We start from the raw sequence: 24,960 nt of genomic DNA on the forward strand, positions 1-24,960 counted from the left end.
ACCCCGTGGCAGCTACTCCGATCCTGCGTGGAGCCGGAACGTAAACATCTGACGAATAGACTGTTAAAGCCAAGAGAACCACTTAAATCTACAATGACTGAAGCACAAGATCCATCCTCCAAAATGACCGCTCGCCCCAAGCCACTTGATTCTGCACGTCTCTCTGCTTGGCAATCCCACTTTCCAGCCAGCTGCACCTGTGGGGCCTCTGGGACCCTGTGCCCTGGTGTCCAGGCTGCTCCTGGCAGCAGGATCACATCCTGGACTCTGGAAGCCCTTCCCTCTTCCCACGGAGGAGCGGCCTCCTGGTGACAATGCCCATGGGGTGCTGTTGGGCACCATGGCCCAGCCAGACACTGCAGCCCCAGCTGGGCTGAGCCCGCCTGAGACCCCTTCGGGCCAGTGACACCCCCCACCCCGCCCCAGGCCCAGCGCAGGGTCCCTGAGGGACTTGGGGGACGGAGCTCCGATCCTCACTGTGGGCCTGCTCAGGGGCAGCTGCTCTCTGCACACCTGTGCACACCTGTGTGTGCCATGGGCGCCCACCCTTCCTGTCCCAGTCCCAGGGTGCTGTCCGTCCTGCTCCCCAAGGGGCCGCGCTGCTGGTCTGGGCCAGTTCCCAGACTTGGCCAATGGCAATGGCTCACGCTCCTTTGTGCCATCCTTTAGGGCAGCGGGAGGGCGAAGCCACTTTCTGAGGTTGTGAGGCCAGCCTCCAGGTTCTCCCCCTCCCAGCAGAGAGGAGTGGGGAGCAGTGGGGCTGCCACAGGGGCTGCTTCCCACTGCTCCAGCCTGAGGGTCACAGCCTGGGCACCCGCAACCTCCCTGCCATGACTCAGAGGCCGGCATCCCTCACCGTCACGGGCCTCACTGCGCCAGCCAGGTCAAGACCAGGGGGGTCGGTCCTGCCGTGAGGAGCGGGGAGAGACATTGGCCTGTCGCCTTCCTGGGATGCCTCCAGGGGATCCAAGCAGACCTCTGGTCCATTCCTTTGTCTTTGTGCCCCTCTCCCAAATTATTCTGCCTCCCTCGGGGAAGCTGAGCCTGTGCCTTGTTGGAGTCCCCAGTCAACCACCAGAGCACGTGTGGGTCAGGGTGATCCGCACAGAAGGCTGCGTGGGGGGAGGGTGCCCCTTCCAACCCCACAGTCCTCTCTCCTGCCTGGCTCAGTGGCCCACGTCCCTGGCTTGAGTTTGCGGGTTGGCTAGGAAAGGAACATCTCAGAATGAATGAACCAAAAAGAAAAGGCACAGGGTGGCGGCGGGACAGGGTGTGCAGAAGTCAGGGGGTCTGCACTCGTCGAGGGGCGGTCACATCTTGCGGGGCGCGGGGGACGCGTCTCTGTCCAGGTCCGTTCCCGGAGGCCTCCAGCACAACCCCGAGCTGTGATCAGTATGACCAGAGCCAGGCGCTGCGGGGGTAGGCGCTGCGGGGCGCGCGAGGAGTTCGGGAGGGGGCTCCGGAGGGTGCGGCCGGGCGTGTGGACGCACGGGGAGTAGCCCGCGCTGGGCGGCCAGGGGCGTGTGATCGGGGGCGGCGACGCGGTGGGCTGGGGTGGGGACTCAGTCCCGAGTCCCGGGGCGCGGGGCGTGCGCGCGGAGCTGCTGCGCCCGTCCCGCGGGGACCTCTGGTGCCACAGTGGGGCGCGTGTCAGAGACCGTGCAACTGCCGTCCGCGGTGACGTGCGGCGGGGGCGGGACCAGGTGCGCCCCCTCCCCCAGCCTCCCGGAAGCGAGCCGCCGCGGGGCATTGTGGGCAGTGTGGTCCCTTCTAGCGCCAAGCAGCGGAGGCCGCGAGCGCGCAGGTAGTGGGGCTCCCCTGTCTGCAGGAGCTCCGGGGTGAGGACCGGGGGCTGCGGGAGGAGCGCGGGGGTGCACGCGCTCCGAGAGTCGGGGTGGACGGGGGCCGGGGGCTCTGGGGCCCGGGGAGAGCACAGGGTGCATGGGCCCCTGGCGCAGGGCTGGGCGCGGGGGCGCTGGCGCTGAGTGAAGGGGTGGTGAGTCCCACGTGCAGCCTCGCCCCATGTGGGAACCCAGGCGCACGCTCCAAGCGTCTGTCACCTTCGGTCTCCGCGCGGGCCTGTGGAGAAGCCCCCGGTGCGCTTCTGGTCTCCAGCCAAGCCACTGTCGTTTCCTGCGCCCGGAGTCTGTAGTTGTGAACAACTTCCCCTTGGAGCAGCGCCTGGCGCGGTTGGAGCCCAGCGCTGGAGACTGTCCAGAGCAGTGGGAAGCTCTACACGTCTACGGGAGGAAAGCTATCCCCCGGGTCCTATCCGAAACACTTGTCCTGAGTGTCCAGGTATCCGCCAGGCACACACGTGTGTTCACGGGGTTCCTCGCCATGTGGGGATCCCCGGCCGTAGGTCTCAGATTACAGGTTGGAATCTGGGCCAGCTCGGAACTCCAGAGTGCATCTAGAAGCAGCTGTCTCCCAGGCTGCCCCCAGTGCTGGAGCCGTAGTCCTCGGAGCTCCCTGCTGGGGCCCGACCTGGCTGGGGGAGAACCTTGCTCCGCGTCCGCCCTTTCCTCTGCACCCCCACCCCAGGCCCCAGTACAGGTGGCCTTTCCTCCCGGGGGCCCTGCTTCTCCTGTGTGGCGGCCCGTGCTCCCGGGATGGGGCCAAGCAACTCCCCGTGACCCTGCAGTCCAGCCATGGGCCCATGAGCTGGCAGCCCTCCGCTTGTTTTGGAAGCTTTGGGAAGCGCGTCCGGTGGTGCGGAGCCAAGTGTGGGGGACTGTGTGGGAGGGACGCACCTTCCAAAGTGGGCCCAGCCTGGTGTGGCGGGTGTCCCTTTAGTTCGGATCAGTGCCACCGCTCACGGCCCCGGGTGGTGGTCCCGCAGTGCCGGCTCCTTGAGGCCTGGCCCTTCTCTCCAGTGAGGCCTGTAGGGGCGTTTCCGCCTGTGACGGGTGGCAGAGGTCAGCGCTGCCTCGCGGCCCCCTCCCCACAGTTCTGCCCTGGGTGCCCCTGCAGGGGCCCTCTCCCCATGGGGAGCCAGGGGTGCTGGTGAAGGGCGGGCCCAGGACTGTGCCCCCCACAGGAAGTTGGAGGAGGGCCTTACGTGGGTGGAAGGAACAGATTTTAAAGCAACGCTCAGGAAAAAACGTCAAACAGGGATGACAGTGGCCATTTCTGAAGGGAGCCCCGCGGGGTCTGGTACCTTCTGTGCTTCTTGGCATCCTCACTGCTGTTTCTGCTCCCCTGGCACGGGGCAGGGGGAGGCTGGGCTCCAGGGGTCACTGGGCCGCCACGGGGCGGTAGAGGTTTCCTAGGATAGGCAGCTGCCTTTGTCCGGGGAGGGCATCTTCACTCACGTCCTTGGAGAGTGGGTCCCTGGCACCCGGGCTGAGTGAGAAGCACAGAGGTAGTTTGAGTCCCTCTTTCTGGCGCGTGTGATGGCCCTTCCCAGCCCCCGTGAGAAGGCTGCCTTCCTTCGGCCACCCCTGCTGGGTGGCAGGCCTGAGGCTCAGGGGCTCCTTGAGCAGATGTTTTCGGAGACGGCAGGTAGAAGGCTTCCCGTGCAGCCTGGGAGACCCGCCAGCCAGGGGGCTGCGAGACCGTGTGCACGTGAGCCCAAGGTGAGCCCTTGGCCCTTTGCTCCTGTGATCCAAGAGTAGAGGAGGCCTGGGTTTCTCCCTGCTGGCCGGCGGAGGCCCCTCCTTCCTTCCAGCTGTGCCGTAACTCGGGAGGAAGGTGAGGGACTCCAGCACTGAGCACAGCGTCCCCAGATTGTAGGGGTAGGGCTGGGAGGGAGGGGGCGCAGCTCGTGGGACACTCCCCGAGACCCCATGTAAACCCCGTCCCTCCAGCCCTGCTCCCCGGGTGTCAGCAGACACTGCCCCCTACCCCTACCCCCGCCCCCCCAGCTCCCTGGCCAATGCAGGGTGTGGACCCTTGCATGTCCTTGCTTCTGGGGATGGCGGTGATCCACCACTGTGTTGTGACCCTGGAGGACTCCTGGGACCCTCAGGGCTGGGCGCCGGGGCCCTGGGGCCCATCTGCATGTCGGCCTGAAATACCGGAGGCGGAGCTCTTATCGGTGACCAGCTGGGAATTCCGAGGCAGCGGCTCCCTGCGTGCTCGGTCACCTGTTCGGGCGTGTCTGGGGGCCGAGTCAGGGTGCAGAGTCCTGGCGTGTGTCCGAGGCCTTCAGACACACTTCTGACAAGCTCACTGGAGTCTCAGAAGCACCGCCTTGGGGTTTCAGAAGCCATGGGAGTCCAGGAAGTAGAAAGAAGAAGGTGGTGAGCTTGCTGGGTTCTGGTGTCTGAGACTTCCGCCCCGGGATTCCGGGACGCCAGGTAGGGAAGCCTTTGTCATCTCTTTCAGAACAGGGGGGCCAAGAGCAGCGGTTTGTAAATTCTGGGCTTTGTAAATTCTCGGCTGTTCACCCCACGCTGGGTGCTTATCTGGCTGAGAGTGTGCATTTTTCTGGCACCCAGGGAGCAGCGCCCCGGGAGTGGGAGAATGAACTTGGGGGACTCCTGGGGCTGGAGTGGGGGGCCGTGTGTGCACCCCCTGCCCCAAAAAGCAGAGTCTTTCTGCTGGAGCCATTTGGCCTGTGTGTTCTTGGGGGACCACACCTCCCGGGGGAGGGGTGCTGGGGGAGGGGCCGGGTTCCAGCCCCCCTCCTAGCTGGCGTTTCGCTTGGCCCTTGAGAACGTTGGGACCTAGGACCCTGTAACTCCGGGGCCACTGTTGCCCCCCTCACCCCTACCCTGCCCCTCATTGTAGCTTCACAAACAAACCTGCCAGCCGCAGCTTCCTCAGGGGGTTGACTGCCGTCACACAGCAGCCCCCCGTTCTCCCTGAGTCACAGAAATAAACACAGGAGGAAGGAACAGCCGGGCTCATTTGACTGCAGTAGTTCCCCTTGCTGAGCAAGGCCCAGGCCTGTGTTGAAATCACGGTACTGGGTGAAGTCTTTCTCCGCCCTCGGTGGCCCCTGGGGGTTCTCTGCCCCCATCCCTGACCCCTGTACTGTGGTCTGGTGTGTGCCTGGCCCGGCAGGTCCTCCTGCCACGTCCTCTGGGCTATCGCGGGCGCGACTGCTTCTCCTCTGGGTCTGGCACTTGGACACGCCTGGTGCTGTGACCCCGGGAGGATCAGGCCGTCAGACCTGGCGGGGGAGGTGCACGCAGCCCAGCAATCGCAGCCGGCGCCGTGAGCACGTGAGATGAGCCCAGTGTCCCCGGGGACCTGGATCTTAAATTGCACTTAGTTTTCGTTACTTAACATTTATGGGCCCCACGTGGTTGGCAGCCACCCTATGGGAGCTGCAGCCCTGGAGCCCCCAGAAGTGGTGACAGCGTGGCCTGGCTGGGCCTGGCTCCTGGATCGTCACACGCTCCAGGTTGGACCACGGGGCTGGGACTGGGGCTGGGGCTGAGGCCTGTCCACCGTGTGAGGTTGAGCCCGATTGAATGCCGGGGGGAGGAGCCCTTTGCAGCCAAGTTTCCGGGGGTGGGAGACGGCTGCGGGCTGTCTGCTGTGCTGCCCTGACTCTGGCTCTCCTTCCCAGGTACAGCATCCCCTTCGGTCTCCTGCAGGGCCGTCGGGGACCTGGGCAGCATGGCCCTCTCCGGCCCGGAGGTGGAGAAGCAGGTGCCGGCGGAGCCCAGGCCGGGCCGCAAGCTGCAGTCCTGGTGGAGCCTGGTGTTCTGCCTCTGCTTCTACGGCTTCATGGCCCAGATGCGGCCCGGGGAGAGCTTCATCACGCCTTACCTCCTGGGCCCCGACAAGAACTTCACGCAGAAGCAGGCACGTGGGTGCGCGTGTGGGCGGGACGGGCCGGAGCGCGGGGGCTGCTCGGGCTGCGGGCGCTGGCGGCTACCAGGTCCCTGCTGTTAGAGGGATGGCGGGTCCGGCAGAGGGGTCTATGCCTGCCGTGGGCTTCTGAAGGGAGAGTGCAAGGGGGCCCCCGCCCGCCCGCTGGGCCCTTGCTTCCAGCAGAGGCCTGTTTGCCCAAAGGGATTACGGAAGGAATTTGCCTTTTGCTCAGAACAAGGACAAAGGATCTCATTGGAACCTGACTAATAAGCTTATACCTGACGGGAGTCTCTGGGGTCAAACGTGGAGTAGAAGCAGCAACAGGCAGTGTCCCTCCCGGTTTCTGGCTCCATAAAATAAAACAAATCAAAAGGGCTCAGAGGCCGTTGGTTGATGAAGCTCACGGTCTAGGCTGTGGTCACCACACCTCGTCCTGCCTGAGGACCGCCCGCCACCCCAGAGCGTGGCCCCAGCCCGCCAGCCCTGTCTGTCCCCTCCAGGGTGGCCGCCGGCCTCCACACCCGCTGTCGCTGTTGCTGGCCCCCTAGATTTCCCACTTGATTTCTTCAGGGAGCCCCTGCCTCTCCCTGGCCCAGATCTTGGCCCCAACCCCTCAGCAACCCCAGAATTAAGTCACATGGAGTCGCCGTGCAGATGAGGCCTGTTCCCTCAAAGTAGTCCTCTTGGAAGATGGACACACTGGGGTGCCTGGGCTGCGTGCACAGACTCAAATCTGTGTGTGTGTGTGTGTGTGTGACTGTGTCTGACCGCACGGCCAGCACTGCAGCCAGAGGGGTCACTTCCCAGGTGAGTCCGGAGTGGGGGCCTGCCCCCCTCGAACAGCCAGTCTGACACATCCCTCGCTCACTGATTGGCCAGCTCCCCGGACACCGCTGTGTTCTGCAAGGGGCTGTCTTCCACTGCGGAGGTGAGACGTGAGTGAGTGGGAAGCTCCGTGAAAATAACCAGAAGGAAAACCTGCCATGAACTCCCCCCACCTGCCCTCTTAGCTCATGCAGTAACTGATTAAACAATAGGTTGCAGAAATTAAGCCACCCACCAGGCCTTGGACGTGACCGGAGGACGGCAGGGGCCTGTGTGGGAAGAGCCCGGTGGGTCTGTGACCCTCCCACACAGATTTGGGCTGCAGCTGCCCAACTTGCATTCAGGACCTCAAACCCCAAACTGAGGGCCTGCCCACCCCTGCTCCAGGGGTCTCCGGGGTCTCCAGCTCGTCCCTGAGGGAAACGCTGCTGCTGGTGGCTTCCTGCTGTGACCCCCTGCAGCGTGAGGCTGCTTCCAGCTCCTCGGGCCCGCACCCGCGAGGCACTGTTGAGTTTCTGCCCATCTGATAGACGGAAGAGCTTGCTGCTGGGTTTGCATTTCCTCGATTTCTGCCGCGGTCCCGTGTTCCTGGCTGTCCCCGGAGCGAGGCCTCAGCCAGTCTCCCCCCTCCCTGTGGGCGTCTGCCTTCCTGTGCCTGGCGGGCTCCTGGCGCTGGCGGGATCCACCGCCTGTGGGCAGCGGCTTCTCCTGTCTGCGCCGGCCTCCTCCCTGCTTGCCGTGGTCCTTTTATGCCGCAGCTTCACCTTTTCATTCTGCTGGATTTTCCTTTTGGTTTGTGCTGAGTGTTGCCCCACATGCCGCCACCCCCGGTTCGTGAAGTACCTCCGGAGGGTCCGAGCTTTGCTTTGCGCCTTTGGGCCTGTGATTCCTCTGCATCTGAGCTGCCTGGGTTGGGTCGTGCCCCCACCCCTGCCATGATGACCCCTGCCCCTCACACAGCAGTCCCTCCAAGCCCATGGCTGACCCTGCCGTTCTGGCGGGATCCTCTGTGACGGCCCTGTCCTGTCCTCCCTCCCCTGTCAGGCAGGACTCAGCGACCCCTGGGTGCTGCCAGGTGTTGGCTCTTGAGGCTGCTCCTCTTGGAATGCAGGTCCCCTCTGGCCTGGCCTGGCCCTGCTCCCCGGTCCTGCCGGTCCTCAGGGCCCATGGCGCCCCATCCTGGTCCTGGCTGCTGTGGGGCCCCAGCCAGGCCTCCTGACTTCAGAGCAGCTGCTGCCCTGAAGCCACCTGGGTCATGACCTGGCCCCAGCTCCCGCATCCTGCCCATCAGCCTGGACCCGGCCCGTCCAAACCGAGGTGTTGGGAAGTGGCCCAGCGATGCTGGACCGAGGCCAGTAGGAGGCCGTCCTCCTGCCCCAGGGACTTTGTGGGTGCCCGTGCTCCCAGCACTTCACAGGTGTGACACAGGGCAGCCTCTCGCCTGGCCTGTGTGCTTGCCCTGCCTGAGAAGTGTGGGCAGCGGCAGCGGGACGGAGAGTCCAGCTGGTGTCCCTCAGCCCTGACCCCGTGGCCCTTGCAGCTGTGCAAGCCATCTGCCAAGAGGTTTTGTCAGCTAACTGAGGGATGGTTTGATGTTCCAGGACTTTTCCATAAACAAGGCTCTGACCCCTGCAGCTGGCCCCCATGGCTCTGGGACCAGCGCTGGTTACTCATCCTGCCCCGGGGACGGACTTGCACCAATACTGTCTTAGACTGTCCTGGGGCCATTAGTGCTCGGTGTTTGGGGGACCACAGCCTTTGGGGTCAGCCGTGGCTTCTGGTGGGCATGTGGTGCAGGAGGCCACCAGGCAGGGGAGCCCTGGAGGTGGTGGGTGTGCGTGCCAGCCCGGGGTCCTGGGCACACACTGGGAAGCACTGCCCTGGGGCTGGCTGGTCAGGTGGCACATCCTGGGTGGACAGATTCGAGGGCTGCAGAAACCTGCAGGTGAGCCGGCCACTAAGCGGTGGGCTTGGCTGGGCCCCACGTGCTGGCCTGGGCTCGGCCCTGGGTCCTCGGTAGCATCTGTAAAGTGGGCCTTGGTGCCTGCTGGCCTTGCAGGGCTGAGGGCCCCCTGGGCTGGCGCAGGGATCGCCCCATGGTGTTAGCAGGTGGTCAGGCCTGAGTCAGGTAGGACCCAAGGGAGGCCAAAGCCTCTGAGAGCCCAACAAGGCCCGAGGCACACCTGGTGCTGCCCTGGCTGATCTGAGCCATGGCCGGGCCCTGGGCAGCATCAGGTGGAATCCCTGGGTGAGGCTCTCAGTCGGAGCCCCTGGGAGGTGTCAGATGGGGTCTGGTGCAGCCCCTGTGAGGGGCCACCTGCTGAAAACCCACCTGGGGCCTCAGGAGAGGCTCTGAGCACAGGGTGCCCCCCGTGTCCATCCCCCAGGAAGGGGCCAAGGCCAGGGGCCCGGGCCTCTCGTGAGCTGGGACCTCTTGGTGGGGCCTGGGCCCAGGTGAGTCCAGGATAGCCCTTCCTGGGCGGCCATGGGCACATCTGGCTGTTGTCCCAAGTGGGTCTGTGGCTCTGGCCTCTGCCCTGTGTGCCCAGGAAGGAGGTTCCTACTGGGCCAGCCCTCTTGGAATGGAGAGCTGAGTGACCGAGGCTGCGGGCAGCTCCCTTGGTGGAGCTGGGAGTCCTGGGTCCCGTGGACGCATCCCCCTAGTCCTGCCTGGCAAAGCGGGGTTGAGGGCCCGGTCCTCTCCTGCATCCCTTGTGCCCTGGGACCGAGTGGGATCGGCCACTGAAGGCCTTCCTTGGCGGCCAGCATGAGTGTAGATTGGTCACGGCTCTGTTTTCTGTATCGGTAGACTTAAGGTGAAATCGTGTCGTGTTTTTATTTAGGGAGAAACAAACAAGCCTGGATCAGCATGGCTTAGCATGTAGTTACTGGTTATTTTCAGTGTACTTACCAGCTCTCTGCGTGTGTCAGCACCGAGCTGCTGTGTGAGAAGCACGCCCGCGGGGGATGGGGTCAGGGTAGAGCACGGTCGGGGGTCGGGCTGTGCTTTTCTCCATTTCCCTGGCTGCCCTGGACAGTCTTAATGGGCTGCCCGTTTTTGGAGGACGGCGCTCCCCACGTGGTCCTGGTGGGGCACCGCGGTAAAGGGGTGCGTGGGGTCCGGGTGGGGCTCCCAGGCACCCGGCCAAGCCCGGTAGACGTGATGGGCGACGGGCGCTCTGGGGGCTTGGGGTCACACGCCTGCTGTCCCGCAGGTCACCAACGAGATCACGCCCGTGCTGTCCTACTCCTACCTGGCAGTGCTGGTGCCCATCTTCCTGCTGACCGACTACCTGCGCTACAAGCCGGTGCTGTTGCTGCAGGGCCTGAGCTACGTGTCCGTGTGGCTGCTGCTGCTCTTCGGCTCGTCCGTGCTGCACATGCAGTTCATGGAGTTCTTCTTCAGCATCACCATGGCAGCCCGCATCGCCTACTCCTCCTACATCTTCTCGCTGGTGCCCCCCGCCTGCTACCAGCGCATGGCCGGCTACTCGCGGGCCTCCGTGCTGCTGGGTGTCTTCACCAGCTCCGTGCTGGGCCAGCTGCTGGTCACGATGGGCAGGGTCCCCTTCTCCACGCTCAACTACATCTCGCTGGCTTTCCTCACCTTCAGCCTGGTCCTCACGCTCTTCCTGAAGCGCCCCAAGCGCAGCCTCTTCTTCAACCGCGGAGCGCCCGCGTGTGCCGGGGCCTCGCCCTCCGAGCTGGACCGGATGAACCTGGGCCAAGTTGAGCCCATGGGTGGGAAGCCGGGCCGGCTGCCGGCCTCCTGGCGGGACTCGGCGCTCGCGCACATGCTCCGCGAGCTGGGCCGCACCGCGCAGCTGCCGCAGCTGCGCCTCTGGTCCCTCTGGTGGGTCTTCAACTCCGCCGGCTACTACCTGATCGTCTACTATGTGCACATCCTGTGGACCGTGGTCAACCCCACCACGGACACCACGAGGGTCTACAACGGCGGGGCGGATGCCGCCTCCACTCTGCTCGGTACGCCCCGCCTGCCTCACCCAGACGGGGGTGACCCGTGAGGCCAAGGACGGCGCCGACGCGTCTTGTCTCCCCAGGTGCCGTCACCTCCTTTGCCGCCGGCTTCGTGAAGATCCGTTGGGCGCTGTGGGCGAAGCTGATCATCGCGGTGGTGACGGTGCTGCAGGCTGGGCTCATCTTCCTCATGTACAAGACCAGCAACATCTGGCTGTGCTACTCGGCCTTTGTGCTCTTCCGTGGCTCCTACCAGTTCCTGGTGCCCATCGCCACGTGAGTCGGGCTGGTGCGGGGTGGCCACGTGGGACTGCTGGCAGGAGAGTCCCGAAAGACTGGGGCCGAGGGTGGGCAGCTGGAGGGTCGTGCACTGTGTGTATCGAGAGGCCTCCTTCCAGAAGGTTCCATGGGGAGCAGCAGGGGTATGTGCCGGGCAGCGTGGAGCAGGTGTGCTGGTACGTCACTCACATCAGGAGGCGCGTGAGCCCTGGGTGCCTTTAGCCAGGGCCCCACTTGTCCACAGCATGCCCCGTCCTGGCCACTGGGATCGCAAGGCTGGGCAAGGAGCCATATGGGTGTCCCCTTTGCTCCCCCCTTGAGCCGCAGTGTCCACAGGGACCGGACCTTGGGAAGTCCTTTCTTCCAGTCTCCTGGCCCTGCTGTCCTATCTTGGGTCATTCCCATCCCCTCCCACTCCGGCTGCTGGGCACGGTGGCCCACAGCCCAAGAGTGACTGGGTGACCCAGCTTGCCTTCTGCCTGGGGGAGCCCTTCCCCTGATGCCCTTGTGTTCCTCACAGTCCTGGGGATGCTCCAGCACTGGCCCAGGGACATCCGGGGAGCTGTGTGCTGACCACCCATGCCTTCCAGAACCTTCCTCAGCCTGCATCTTGCTGGCTTCTGACACCCTCATACACCTTTGGACTGGACCTCTCACAAAGCTGCACATGCACACCATGTGTTCACCCCAGACATGTGCTCACACCATATGTGTTCACACCATAACATGCCCTCATGCCACACACAGCGCACATGCTCAGGACACATGCTTACACCTCCTGCACCTAGCAGGTGGCCTGTCATTGCCCCAGCTGTTTGGCCCTAGCTCCCCTCCGAGCCCCATCTCCCTGGGGGCACCTCCCTCCGCACTTCAACTGTCCACTCGGATCACACACAACGAGATCTGTCCCTGCCTGGTGTTGAGCTCAGAGCGTGTCCTCAGACTCCTGACCCTCTGCAGCCGTCGCCCCGCAGTGTGGTGGCCTGATTCCCCTGAGCCGTCTCACAGGAGCGCCTGGCACCCAGCGTCCCTCTCCTGCCCTGGGCTGCGTCCTTCCTTTCCTCCCCCTCAGGGTCAGTGCTGCCCAGACACCCCGACTACCCTGCCCCTGCTCTCTTGGTTTCTGCTCCTAATGCCCCCCTGCCCCCGTGGCCGTGGCTATGGCCTGGACTTCCGCGCAACTTGGACGCTGTGTCCTCCCCTCCTGAGGCTCAGCCTGCAAACGTCCCACCTGTCCTGTCACTGTCGGCGTTCCGGAGCGGGCGCCAGGGCCGTGGGTGTCCTTCCCTCACTTCTCCCAGGACCACTTAGTGTCTCACGAGTTCTTGTTAATTGTGGAAGCCATAGATGTTCGTGGCAAAAAGATCTGATACGATGCAGAAAAGGTCAAATGTGAGGCAGGAAGGCGTGAAGGAGACAGCAGACCCCCTCGGACCCCCTCGGACCCCTGCAGACCCCCTCGGACCCCCTCGGACCCCCGCAGACCCCCTCGGACCCCCTCAGACCCCCTCGGAGCCCCGCAGACCCCCTCGGACCCCCTCAGGCCCCCTCGGACCCCCGCAGACCCCTTCAGACCCCCTCGGACCCCCGAAGACCCCTCAGACCCCCTTAGACCCCCTTAGACCCCCTCGGACCCACGCAGCCCCCCTCGGACCCCCGCGGACCCCCCACGGACCCCCACAGACCCCCTCGGACCCCCTCAGACCCCCTCGGACCCCCTCGGACCCCAGCCCCCGTGGCTGACGTGGGTGTTGGGCTGCCTGGAGCGAGCCGGGGCCACTCTGCACCCCTGCCCCTCGTAACCGCGTGGCTCCACGTCAGAGGGCATTGTCGTTGGTCCTCCTGGTGATAAGGGCCCTGTCTCCGATATCTTCCTGTGACAGACAACATGGGAGCCACACCTTCTCACCTACATTTTTCTTCCCAAATTCTGATAATGGCCTCAGGTGGGTCCTGGAAGGGAACCGGCCAGGTCAGAGGGCACGTGCTTTGGAAGGGGGTTTCAGAGATGTTGCAGACGCTGTCCAGGCAGGCACACAGCCCCTGCGGGTGGTGGAGGGCGGCCCGCGGGCCAGTTGCCTTTCCCTGGTGTCCCGCCCAGTTTATACCTGTGGCTTCTTTTTCTGCTGGGATTTCTTTTTTCCTGATTATCTGCAGCGCGCTTACATCTACCACACGTGATAGGAGCCTTTTATTACGTGTTGCCGTGTTCCTGTTTGCTTTCATCCGACTCCCGGAGTTGGTGCAGCACTGCCTGAGTCGGTTGTGTGTGTGGTGTGGCGTCCGGCCTGTGCCCGCGGGACCTGGCCCAGCTCCCGCTTCCCAGGAGTTACTCTGTCGTCAGGGACCTTTGATCCGCCTGCTGTCTTCTCTCAGTTAGTGCGCCGTTTGTCCCATGACTGCTCATCCTCCTACTTCGTGTACTGTCCCCTCCCCCGAGCCCCCCAGCAGAAGCTCCTCAGTCATTCTCTTTAAAGACTTCTTGGGTATTTTTGTTCGTTTATTCTTCAGAACTCTAGGACACTTCTTGATCAGTTTTTTCTTTTTTTTTTTAAAGGCACTTTGGGGCTTTTAATTGGAAGTACGTTCAAATGTTAATTTCTTTGCAGAGCATTGCAGGCTCTGAGCGTATTAATTCCTCCTGCCTTCTTTGTTTGTTTTACGGTTCTTTCTATAATGTAGTGAATCACTTAACGACAAAGGACTTTAATCCAGAATTTTCCTCATACTCTGTCCGGGCAGTGCCCTGTCTGTTAACGCCCGGCTCTCATGAGGCCGATTTTCCGGGAACCTGTAGCGATGATGACTTACTCTGCCCTGGAGTTACCAGGAGACTTGAAGTATCTCCCGAGGTTGCCTTCTGCACCTGGCTTTGCGCTCGCTTTGTGAGTCGTGCAGGAGGACGTGCCAGATCAGGACGCAGCCCCGGAGCGGTGGGCCGCCTGGGCACTGGGCGGGTCTCGCCTGTCCCCCGCGGCTGTTCCTGGCGGCCCAGGAGTGCTGCCCCGCACCTGGGCCTCTGCGCCTGTGCGTGCCTCTCGCCCCCAGCTGAGTCTGACCTCGGCCGCTTCCCCGTTAAGTTTTCAGATCGCGTCTTCTCTTTCTCAAGAGCTCCGCGCCCTTGTCTTCGGAGTCAACACGTTCCTCGCCACTGTTCTCAAGACCATCATCACCCTCGTTGTCTCCGACAAGCGGGGCCTGGGCCTCCCGGTCCGCTCTCAGGTGAGCCCCCGTTTTGGGCTCACTTCCTTGAGGAGGGAAGGCTCTGGGGCGTGTCCTGGCCAGGCCTCCTGGTGGCCACCCAGCCAGTGGTGTTGCCTTTCCCGGGACCCATACCACAGACCCGCTGAGGGTGGGGCGTCTCCATCCAGACCCTCTGGACTGAGCGGGAGCAGGGAGGGAAGGGTCAGAGGGCAAGGTGACAGGGGGCCACAATCCGGCCTGTGCGGCTCCCTGCCAGGGCTGAGTTTGGGGCTGTAAATGCCGCCCGCGTCTGGGCAGTGCAGTGGGCATGCGCGGTCGAGTGTGGTGAGACCTCTGGGGCCTCCAAGGCTGGCCTGGGTGCAGGTCGCTCTGGAGGCGCTCTCACTGGCCCTGGGCGCCCCCTGCACTGGCTGAGGTCCCAGGAGGAACAGAGGCGTGACCGAGCATTCCCTGTGCCCTCGTTCAGGTCCCTGCCTGCGATGGGTCCTGGCTCACCTGACAGCTGTCTGTCTCCTCTGTGGAGGGCAGCGGAGAGTGGAGCTCGTGGGGTTGACGTTGGCGCGTGCTGGCCCCTTTCCCATCCCCTTCCTCCATCCGGTCCTAGGCAGGTCCTCAGTCTTCCAAGAAGAACTTGAGAATTCCTGTTCGCTGTGAGGCTGGGGGCCGCTCGGGCATGTGACTCCCGGTGGCCTCACCCAGGGCAGGACCACTCTTGAGTGAGCTGGAATTAGCCAGAGGATGGTCCCATGGGAGGGATTGTTACCGGGCTCCCTGGGGATCCTGCCCCACCCTCTGCCTGTGGGACGCAGCCTCCATCTGCTGGGAGCCCAGACCTCCCTGGGGCTTGGTCAGCTCCATGGAGAAGTCCCAGCCCTCTGTCCGAGGTGCCTTGGTGATCTCAAAGCTGGCCAGGAAGGAAGTCCCGGGCATGAGAGACCCTCTTGTTCAGAAACTGGCTTTTTGGATGGGGTTTGGGCATCCATTTTGGTGAAGAACATCAGAGCCTCTGGTCCTTTGTGTCCACATGGGCAGGCAGGTTTTGGCCCTTGGTCACCAGTGGAGCCCTCCAGGGACACTGCCCCATCCACCCCAGGCTGAACACTGGGGACTGTGGCTGAGCAGGGTGGCCAGGCTGGACTCAGGTCCACAGGTGCATGTGCAGCTGCACCTATGGGGTGGGCGGGAGGGGTTGTCCGGAGAGCACAAGGCCTGTCGTCCAGAGGTGGCGGGCTGGGGCCTCCTTCACTGGGGACCCTCCAGGGCAGGCCTCTCCCCCAGAGCGGTGACCTCCGCAGGGGAGCATGTTGTCCCCTGGCCTTTCCATGGGGCCTTGCCTGGCAGCTCTCCAGCTGGCCTGGGAGGGGCCCCAGCACCTGGGGGAGCCTCTCCCTTTCTGGAGCCCTGGGTGTCCCAGCTCTGGGCAGCGGGGCTTCCGAGGGGCCCAAGGCGGGGGGCAGGGGCTGGGCCTTCCTCGCCTGACCTGGCCCCAGCCCCTTCCACGTGACAGCTTCTGGCCACGTTGGGTCAAGCTGACGACAATATATGGATTTTTCTCCTGCTGGATTAATCTCCTGGTTAAAAGGTAACTCTAGAGGTTTGTTCGTAGCTGGAAATCCTGGGGGCGTCCAGAAGGAAAGTCACCCTGGCTCCGCCTACTCACCTTTCCTGCGTGTGGTGCTCCGGGTGCCCTTTCCCTCCATCCTGGGTGGTGAGAGCCGGGCAGAGCCGGGGGTGGGAACCAGCACGGAGCGTGCAGGGAGCTGGCCTGGGCTGGCTTGTCTTCTCAGTTGAACTCTACTTCCGGGTCACCACACACTCACCTGTGGGGTAACAGGGGATGCAAAGACCCACGTACCTGGTGCGGGCCCAGCCTCCCCACCGGTCACGTCCTGCAGTTCTGCGGCGCGGGCGCTCTCGGGATACGGACCGCGCACAGTCGAGACGGGAGCAGCCCCCCCTGCCCCGTGCGGCCACACCGGGCCCCCACCCTGCCTCCTCCCTGACCGCTGGCCACCACGGTGTGCCCCCCATTTCTATAGCATTGTCATTGCGAGAGTGGGACCCTGCAGCTGTGAGTCGGGATTGCCTTCCCCACTCAGCCCAAGTCCTGGAGACACGTGGCTACTTCACTCTGGTCCTTTGCTGCGTGGGGCTCCGCGGTGGCTGGACCACGGCTCATTTACTGACTCACCGCCAAGAGCCCTGGCTTTATCTGGTTGGGGGCTGCTCTAAACATTTGTTTATAGCTTTTTGTGTGAACCCAGATTTCCATTTCTCTGGACAAATGCCCTGAAGTGCAGTTGTTGAGTCACGTGGTGGCTGCCAGACTGTTTTCCACGGTCGCTGCACCATTTTACATTCCCACTGGCCGTGCCTGAGGGATCCGGTTTCCCCACATTCTCATCAGCTTTCAGTGTGGTCACCATTTCTGTTCGGCCGTTGCAAACAGTGTGGAGGGCTGATGGTCCCTGTGGTTTGAATTTGCATTTCCCTGATGGCTGTGAGGCTCTTCTTCCCACGTGCAGCTGCCATCTGTACATCCTCTTTGGTGAAGTGTTTCTTCACTTTTCTGCCCATTCATTTCCTAATTGGCTCCTTTGTTTTTGCACTTGAGTTTGGAGAACGTCTGTAGATTCTAGGTAGTCGTCCTTTGTTGGGTGTGTGCTTTGCAAAGTCTTCTCCCTGCTCGTAGCTCACCGTCTCATCTTCCTAATAGGGTTGTTTTCAACATAAGTTTTTAATTTTGATGAGGTCTGATTTATTCACTTGTCCTTTTGTGGATCTTAGTTTTGGTGTCACATATAATAACTCTTTGGCCCTGGGTCCCAAAGATCTTCCCCAACATCTCAGTCTGTGACCTGTTTTGAGTTAATCTTTGTGTAAGGTGTGAAGCTTACAACATTTCATTCCTTTGTCTGTGGATGTCTGGTTGCTCTAGCACCATTTGCTGAAAAGACTGAATTGCTTTCCACCACTTGCATGAGTCTGTTTCTGGGCTCTCTGTCTGTTCTGTTGAGCTATGTGCCTACCCTCCCTCCACCACCACACTGTCCTGCTTGTGTAGCTAGGTGGTAAGTTTTTGAAATTTGGTACACTGATTCCTCCAACTTTGAAATTAAAAAAAAATTATTTTAGCTATTATAGTTTCTTTGCCTTTCCCTATAAATTTTAGAGTAATCGTGTGTATATCTACAAAATTTTTTGCTGGGCTTTTGCTAGGAATTGCATTAAGCCTGTTTATCAATATTGGGAGAATTGACATCTTTTATTATGTTGAATCTTCCAACCTGTGAACATGGTATGTCTCTCCATTTATTTAGGACTTGGATTTCTTTCAGCATTTTGTAGTTTTCATTCATTTCTATGTATTTCTGTCTCCTTTCATACTTTCTAGTTGACCTATGATTATTTCAAAATGTGTTGGTTTTTTTCCAAGTGTTTTGATATTTTCCTGTTATCTTTCTGTTATTAATTTCTATTTTGATTATGTTCTATTGTGATCAGAGAATACAATCTGTATTATTTCAATTCTTATAATTTGTTGAGGTTTGTTTTAGGGGCCAGGACACGGTCTATCTTGTTATAAGCTCCATGGACACTTGAAAAGAATGTGAATTCTGCTGTTTTGGGGTGGAGTGTTCCATAAATATCAATAAGGTCCTATAGTCGATGGTGGTATTGCTTTCTTCTCTATTCTTATGGAGTTTTTTGTCTGGCCTATTGTTGAGAAGGGGTGTTGAGGTTTCCATTTATAACTGTGACTTTGTCTATTTCTCCTTTCAATTCTGTCGTGTTTTTGCTTCACGTTTTTGCAGCTCTCTGTTGCATACACATACACTGGATATCTTGGTGGATTGAGCCTTTTATCATTATACAATGTTCTTTGCTGCCTGTGGCCATTTTCTTTTCTCTGAAGTTTACTTCACCTGATATTAATATAGCCATTCTGCTTTCCTTTGGTTAATGTTTACATGACATATGTCTTCCATCCTTTTACTTTTAACTTGACTATATTGTTATACCTGAGTATCTTGTAGATAGCATATGGTTGTCATGTTTTTTTAATCCACTCTGCCAATATCTGTCTGTAATTGGTTTATTTAGACCATTTATATTTAGTGTAATTGTTGATGTATTAGTCCTTATGTCTGCCATTTCATTTTTTGTTTTCTTTTTATTCTCTCTGCCTTTTGTTTCTGTTTTCTTTTTTTGTGCCTTCTCATAGATTATTTATAGATTCTTCAGAATTTCATTTTGGTTTATCTGTTGTATTTTTGAGTGTATCTCTCATGGTAACTTTTTTGATGGTTGCTTTGTGTATTAAATGGCCAGTTGTAGTGAAGTATTGAAATCTCACCTCCTTTAGGTCACTTTTCTCTCTACTGTTTAAGTATAAGTGCCTTACTTATTTCTTCTATATACCATTAGAGCCACCTAAGATAGGATAATAACTTTTGCTCCAGCTGTCAAACATTTAGGAAACTGAAGAGATGGAAAGTCTATTTACCCGCAATTTTGATCACTGTGTTCTTTCTCCCTCCTGGTGTTCCAAGTTTCTTATCATTTACTTTCTGTTTAGAGAACCTCCTTTAAGCATTCTTTCAAGGCAGGTCTGCCAGTGACAAATTGTTCTTTTAGTTTTTCTTTATCTGAGAATGTCTTGATTTATTTTTCATTCCTGAATTTTTCAGTATGAGAAAAATTTGTCATTTCCTTGTGGCCTTCCTGGTTTCTGATGGAAAAATCCAGTCGTTCTAATTATTTTTCCCTCAAGGTGTCATTTTTTTTTTTCTGGCTGCTTTCAAGCTTTTTCCTTTTTCTTTGTCTTTAACTTTCAAAAATTTGAATATAGTGTGTTGGTCTGATTTGGGGGGTGTTGTCTTGTTTGGGGTTCTCTCAGCTTCTTGAATCTATAGGTTTATGTCCCTTGCCAGACTTGGGAAGTTTTCCGAGTCATTATTTCCTCAAGTACTTTTTCAGCCCCACTTTTTTTCTTTCTTCTTATTTTACACCCATGACACAGTGTTACATTTTGTCCCCTGGAGAATGAGGCTCTGCTTTTTTTCCCCCATCTGTTTTCTCTTTGTTGTTCAGATTTGATGATTTCTATTGTTCCATCTTGCAGTTCACTGATTCTTTTCTCTGTGCCCTCCATTCTGTTGTTGAGACCATTTGCTGAGTATTTATTTTGGTTATTATATTTTTCAATTGTAACTTTTCGTCTTTATCTCTCCTGTTTCTTTGCTGAGACTTTTTTCATTTGTCTCAAGCATGTTTGTTATTGCTTGTTGAAGCATTTTTATGATGGCTACCTTAAAATCCTTCTCAGATAACTTTAACATCTCTGTCATCTTGGTGTGGGTGTCTGTTGATTGTATTTCATTCATTTAGAGATCTTTGTGGTTGTAAGTATGCTGAGTGATTTTTTTTTTAATGAAACCTGTACATTTTGGCTGTTACGTTTTGAGACTCTGGCTCTTATTTAATCCTTCCGTTTTAGCTAGCTTCTCCTGACACCAGCCTAGCAGAGGACTAGGGGCATGCAACTCGTTATAGCCAGGTGGGGTGGAATTCTAGGCTCCCGACTCAGCCCTCCTCACACTGAAGGGTGGGGTGGGGCTTCTCCTTACTGCTGGGCAAGGAAGGGAGTGCCAGCTCCCCACATGGCCTGCAGTGGTCAGGAGGGCCATGGGTGCCTCATTACTGCTCCCCATGTGGCCTCCAGTGACACTGGTGGGGGAGGGGCATTCTCACTGCTGCTGGGTGGGGTAAAAGTCCTGACTCTTCAGGGAGGGGGGGCACCACCTGGGGGGAGTGAAAGTCCAGGCTTTCCATGTGGTCCCTATGGGGGTGAACATTCCAGCTCCCCACTGGGCCCTGACCAACACCACCCGACGGGGGTGAGGGGTTTTACAGCCTGGGTCACGAGGGTGGGGTCTGGCTGGAGGAGAGTGGTTCCCATTCATCAGTGTCCTGTCCTGATGGCTGGGGTGGGGGTCCCTCTCCTGATCCTTCGGTCGGAGCAGCTTTTGTTGAGTGTTTTCTTCTGTGTTTCCTGGTATTCCTGGTTTGTGGGCTTCTTTGGTTCCTTTTTTTTTTTTTTTTTTTTTGCGGTATGTGGGCCTCGCGCTGTTGTGGCCTCTCCCGTTGCGGAGCACAGACTCTGGATGCGCAGGCTCGACGGCCATGGCTCACGCGCCCAGCCGCTCCACGGCATGTGGGATCTTCCCGGACCGGGGCATGAACCCGTGTCCCCTGCATCGGCAGGCGGGCTCTCAACCACTGCGCCACCAGGGAAGCCCTGGTTCCTTTAAAAATACTTGCAGCAGAAAGAAAAAAAGCCCAGGGAACACATTGCCGTGGTGCTTCTTGGATTCCAAGGTCCCAGCTAGTCTGCCCCCATCCACTTTTCAGAGGCACCTTCTGTGTGTCGTCTGTGCAGTGTCCAGGGTTTTAATCGTACTTGGGAGGAACAGGCAAGTCATGCCAGCTCCGTCTTCCCGGAAGCCAAGTCCCCGACGTTTCATTTCCTGGTTTTGCTTCTGAAAATGAGCTTTCCTAGAAGGGCTGAGCATGCAGTGCTGAGGGGTTCTCGGGGAGACCACTTGGGGCAGCTGAGCTCCGGGGCCGTGGGCGGGACTCACACTCGTCTGGCCCCCACACGAAGGAGACCACCCTGGACCCCCTGCCCACTGCGGTCTGAGAATCGGGGGGAGTTTCCCGTGTGCAGGGCACTCCTCCGTGTGCGTCACCGCTGTGCAGCTTCACTGGTCCCCGGGTGCAGGGCTGCACTGCCCTGGGGCCATGGGGGCTGCGGGGGCCGCGAGACCTGGGCGGCCTGTTCTCCTCCACCAGCCTCCGCCCGCACAGGTGTCCTCCGTGAGGACTTGGCCCCAGAGCCAAGTGCACATTTGCTGTCACACAAGGTGATCAAAGTGCTGCGGGGCAGATGGCGAAGGCGCAGAAGTGCTGGGTTTACAGAAGCTCCGCTGGGTGGGTGGGGGCTGGGCCCTGCTCCTGCCTCCACGACCCCTGGGTGCCCACCCCCCTTGCTGTGCGTGCTCCGCTGGCCTCTGAGCGGGAGGGCGTGAGGGCGGGTGCCCCGCCCGCCTCACCTGCGCCCTCTCTCTTCCAGTTCCTCATCTACTCTGTGTACTTCCTGGTGCTGTTTGCCGCCTATGTCCTTGCGGCCTTGCTGGCGGGCCTGCGCCACTTCCGACAGGGCCGCCACCAGCCCCTGCCGCCGGCCCAGGAGCTGATGAGCCCGGTGCGGGAGCCGGCCGCGCAGGACGGGCCCGCCCCAGAGGCCGGCGTGCGAGCCGTGGGGGAGCCGATGCAGCGGCCCGAGGCCAAGGCCTGACCCTGCCCGACATGCTCTCCTGGCCGGTGGGCGGCCAGATTCCTGACACCAGAGGCAGCGAGCCTGGGCCTTGACCTCACAGCTGACACGTCCCCAGCAGCTGCCTGTCTTCTGGGTGTCAACAGCCAGGTTTCCGGCATCGTCCACGTCGTCAGGTTGTGGCACTGGTGACTGTGGGGCCCCCGTGCTCTGTCCGTGAGACCCAAGCCTCGGGGGCCTCCAGCCTCTGTGAGGGGCCCTTGGCTCACCCCGAGCGGGGCACTCCTCAGCCCTGCTTCACGCCCTGGCCATGACCCGCGGCCTGCCGGGGACGCTCAGGCAGCTGCCCGGCCACTGGGGGCTGGTTTGCTGTCCCTGCCTACACGTGGCTGGTGTGGGGGGTCCACGTGCCCGCCAGACCTCCCTGCTTTCACCCCCTTGTCCCAGGGAAATGGCACAGTGGTCCCAGACGCAAGCCCAGGGGACCCGGTGCCCACGGGGGGTCCCGGGCCCTGGGGGTGGGGGCCGTGTTCCTGGGCCCGTGGCTGGACTGTGGCGTCTGCGCTTGTCCAGGTGCCTCCGTTGTAAACAATGCTCTCTTCCTTTTTTAAAAAACTGACCAAAACGAGGACCCTCTTCTGGCTTGTTTCTGGGGGAGAAGTGGGGCGCTGGGGTGGCGGTTCCGTCGGGTGGAAGCCCGGGAGCACCAGCTCCTCCGTTCTGGGCTTCACCCCAGGTCCTCTCTGTCCTTCGATCCGGAGCTGGGTTGATGCTGGCCCCCTCCTGGTGATGGGGGCCACTCACGCGCCAGCCCCCGGGGGACTTGCCCACGTTCCCCGGGCACTGCCGCCGGGCCCGAGAGCCGGTCGTGCTTCCTCTGAGATGTGACACCGTCCACTTGGCCCCAGGCACGTGAAGCAGACACACAGCCCCAGGGGACCCCTGACTCCACGCATCCATCCGGTCAAGAGAGGGTCCCAGCCCTGCCCCCCAGCAGGTGAGGACCCAACCCCGTCCTGAGCTGAACCCGGCCCCTCCCATGGCCTCCGACCCTCATCCAGGGTCTTTGGGAAAGGTCGCTGCTGCGAGTTCAGAGCAGGACGCCTGGTGGAGAAGGGGCCGGAGCTGGCTGCCCCCTGGGACCCCTGAGGTCAGGTTGGGTGACCAGGGCATCTCGGGGCACCCTGAGGGTCAAGGAAGAGGCTGTACACGCAGCTTGACTCAACTCACGGCTGTTGGTGTGGGTCAGATAGGGCAGGTGGTCCCCAGGCGCCTCCGCTCAAGACACCACAGCCGACCCCAGGGCGCTGCTGGGAAAGGGCAGCACCCCCTCCATGGCTCAGGGAGCTGGCGGGGCTTGATGGGTGGAGGAGGCTCGCCTCTGGCTATTGACCCAGGAGGCAGGGCTCTGCTCTGTGCCCCCCATGAGCATGACCCAGCGCCCTGGTCTCCCGCTGCCCCCTGCTTCCCCTGCAGCCTCCCCACAGGCGCTGGTCCCCCCACTTGGCCTCTGCCACCCCCGGTCCCGAGCTCCTGGGGCACCACTGAGCCCCTGCTCTGTGCAGTGTGCACGGCCCCTCGGGCTCAGACATCTGCCACAGCTGTGGGGGGCACGGGGGCCGGGGCCGGACCACCTACCCGGCTCCGAAGAGCTTGTGAGGCTGCTGGCCACTGCCAGGGAGACCCTGAGAGAGAAAAAAGGTGTGGGGCGCCTGTGGCATCCATGGACAGCCGTGTACATCCATGTGTTTCTGTATCTCACATCCGTGTACATCTGTGTACACCCACGTGTATCTCACACCCATGTATATCCACTCACATCTATGTGCCTCTGAGTTTATCCATGTACACCCATGCACAGATGTGTATATCTGCACATGTGTATATCCATGTACACCAGCGCACACCCATGGTGGCCCTCCATATCCGTGCATTCCACATCTGAGGATTCAACCAACTGTGGATTGAAAATATTTTTTTCTAAATTCCAGAAAGTTTCAAAAAGCAAAACTTGAATTGGCCATGTGCCAGCCACTATTTACATGGAATTTACATTGTATTTACAACTATTTATATAGCGTTTTTCTTGTGTTAGGAATGATAAGTAACCTGAGATAAATTAAAGCATACAGGAGGGTGTGCATAGGTTATATGCAAGTATTACACCATTTTATATAAGGGTCCTGAACATCTGCAGGTTTGGTATCTGAGGGGGTCCTGGAACCAATCCCCCACAGATACCGAAGGACGACCATGCATCTGGGAACCCATGTGTGTTCATGTGCATCTGCACACCTGTGTGTACCCGTATACATCTGCTGCGTACACCTGTGCACACCTGTGCTCCTTTAGCAGGACTGACCAGCTGGGCCGTCCAGGACAGAGGCTCCTGAGGACTCACGACAGTGAAAGCTGCTTGCAAACCAAGTGTCAGTGGAAATGGTCATTTTTATTTGGCGCCTGTTTGGAAACCACAGACACAGTTCACAGGACCAGCCCCTGCGGTTTACAGTGCCTGGACAGCAGACCCTGTGGCAGCTGGGCTCTGGGCCACCCCGCCAGCTCCCCTGGAGATACCCGCGCGCACCCCAAAATGTCCCCTGCACTCCTCCCACAAGGAGGGCAATGATGTGGGTTTTCCCCGAGACGCGCTGCTACAGACAGTGGTGAGCAGGGTCCAAGCACGTGTGGCCCGCCTGTGGACACGGCCCAGCCCCTCCGTGCAGCCTCGCCCGTCCCAGGGCTTGCTTGGCTGGCCAGCCTGTGGGCTCTGTCCTGGCGGGGGGCACGTGTGGCCTTTTGCCTCCGAGGGCTTCTGCCTCTCTGTCCTGCAAAGGTGAACCCGGGGCCTTGGTGCCAAGCTCAGCAGGAGGCAGGTCTGACCCAGGACTTGAGGCAGCCTGGGTCCAGGCCCAGTTGGGTCCCTGGACATGCTGCTGGGCAGAGCTGGTCAGGCATTGGAGTCAGGGAAGGAGCACCCTGTGTGAGGTCTGGGCCCAGGGACCCGGTGCTGGTTTATGGACCCCTCAAAGCTCTCCCAGTACAGTCCGGGCCGGGCCAGGCTCTGTGCCGGTGGGACCTCGGGACGTGGGAAGCCAGCGTGGGACAGAGAGGACCGCAGACGGGCCCATGTGGCGGGGCTGGCTGCACACTGCAACACCAGGAGCCCCGAGGGTGTGCGGGGGAGGGGGGGGGTTGAGCTTGGAACCTTGCAGCCAGGGGAGTTGCTGCCAGAGGCTGAGAGGAGGTGGTCTCCCCTGGCACTGCGTGTGACCCGAGAGAGAGCCGGCCAGCTGGAGAGAGGGCAGGAGGGAGGCCCCAGCGGCCTCCTCGTGGCTGCCCTGCAGACAGGCCTGGCATTGGCGCCACAAGGCTTTCTGGGCAGGAACAGAGCCACCGGCACCTGCCCGGGTGGCTGGGGGCCCCACTCGGCACCCGGGAGGCCTCCCCAGGCCGAAGGTTCCAAGTCGGCCTCTTGCCTAAATGGGCCAGGTCCACCCCCTGGTCTGATTCGGGCCAAGAGGGCAGCGCAGGCACCGAGGCTCTGGGGGAGCGGTGAGTGGGAG

At 60.1% G+C, this 24,960-nt stretch overlaps 1 protein-coding gene across 11 annotated transcripts; it reads left to right on the top strand.

Moving 5' to 3' along the window:
* Window positions 1-1,736: 1,736 nt before the first annotated feature.
* On the top strand, window positions 1,737-24,910 carry SLC19A1 (solute carrier family 19 member 1). Of its 11 annotated transcripts, none has more exons than XM_081234908.1 (6): window positions 1,737-1,804; window positions 4,208-5,760; window positions 9,810-10,578; window positions 10,656-10,848; window positions 13,932-14,073; window positions 21,191-24,910. In XM_081234908.1, the coding sequence occupies exons 2-6, from the start codon at window positions 5,572-5,574 to the stop codon at window positions 21,413-21,415; spliced, it is 1,518 nt and encodes a 505-aa protein (XP_081091034.1). In that variant the 5' UTR covers window positions 1,737-1,804; window positions 4,208-5,571; the 3' UTR covers window positions 21,416-24,910. The 11 variants fall into 11 exon arrangements, with proteins under 11 accessions (XP_081091034.1, XP_081091031.1, XP_081091038.1 ...); XM_081234905.1 differs by having other exon boundaries at window positions 1,749-1,838; XM_081234912.1 differs by having other exon boundaries at window positions 1,749-1,838; window positions 5,522-5,760.
* Window positions 24,911-24,960: the final 50 nt, after the last annotated feature.

This window comes from Mesoplodon bidens (genome assembly GCF_964165515.1).
Source record: "Mesoplodon bidens genome assembly, chromosome: 5".
Classification (NCBI taxonomy): Eukaryota; Metazoa; Chordata; class Mammalia; order Artiodactyla; family Ziphiidae; genus Mesoplodon; species Mesoplodon bidens.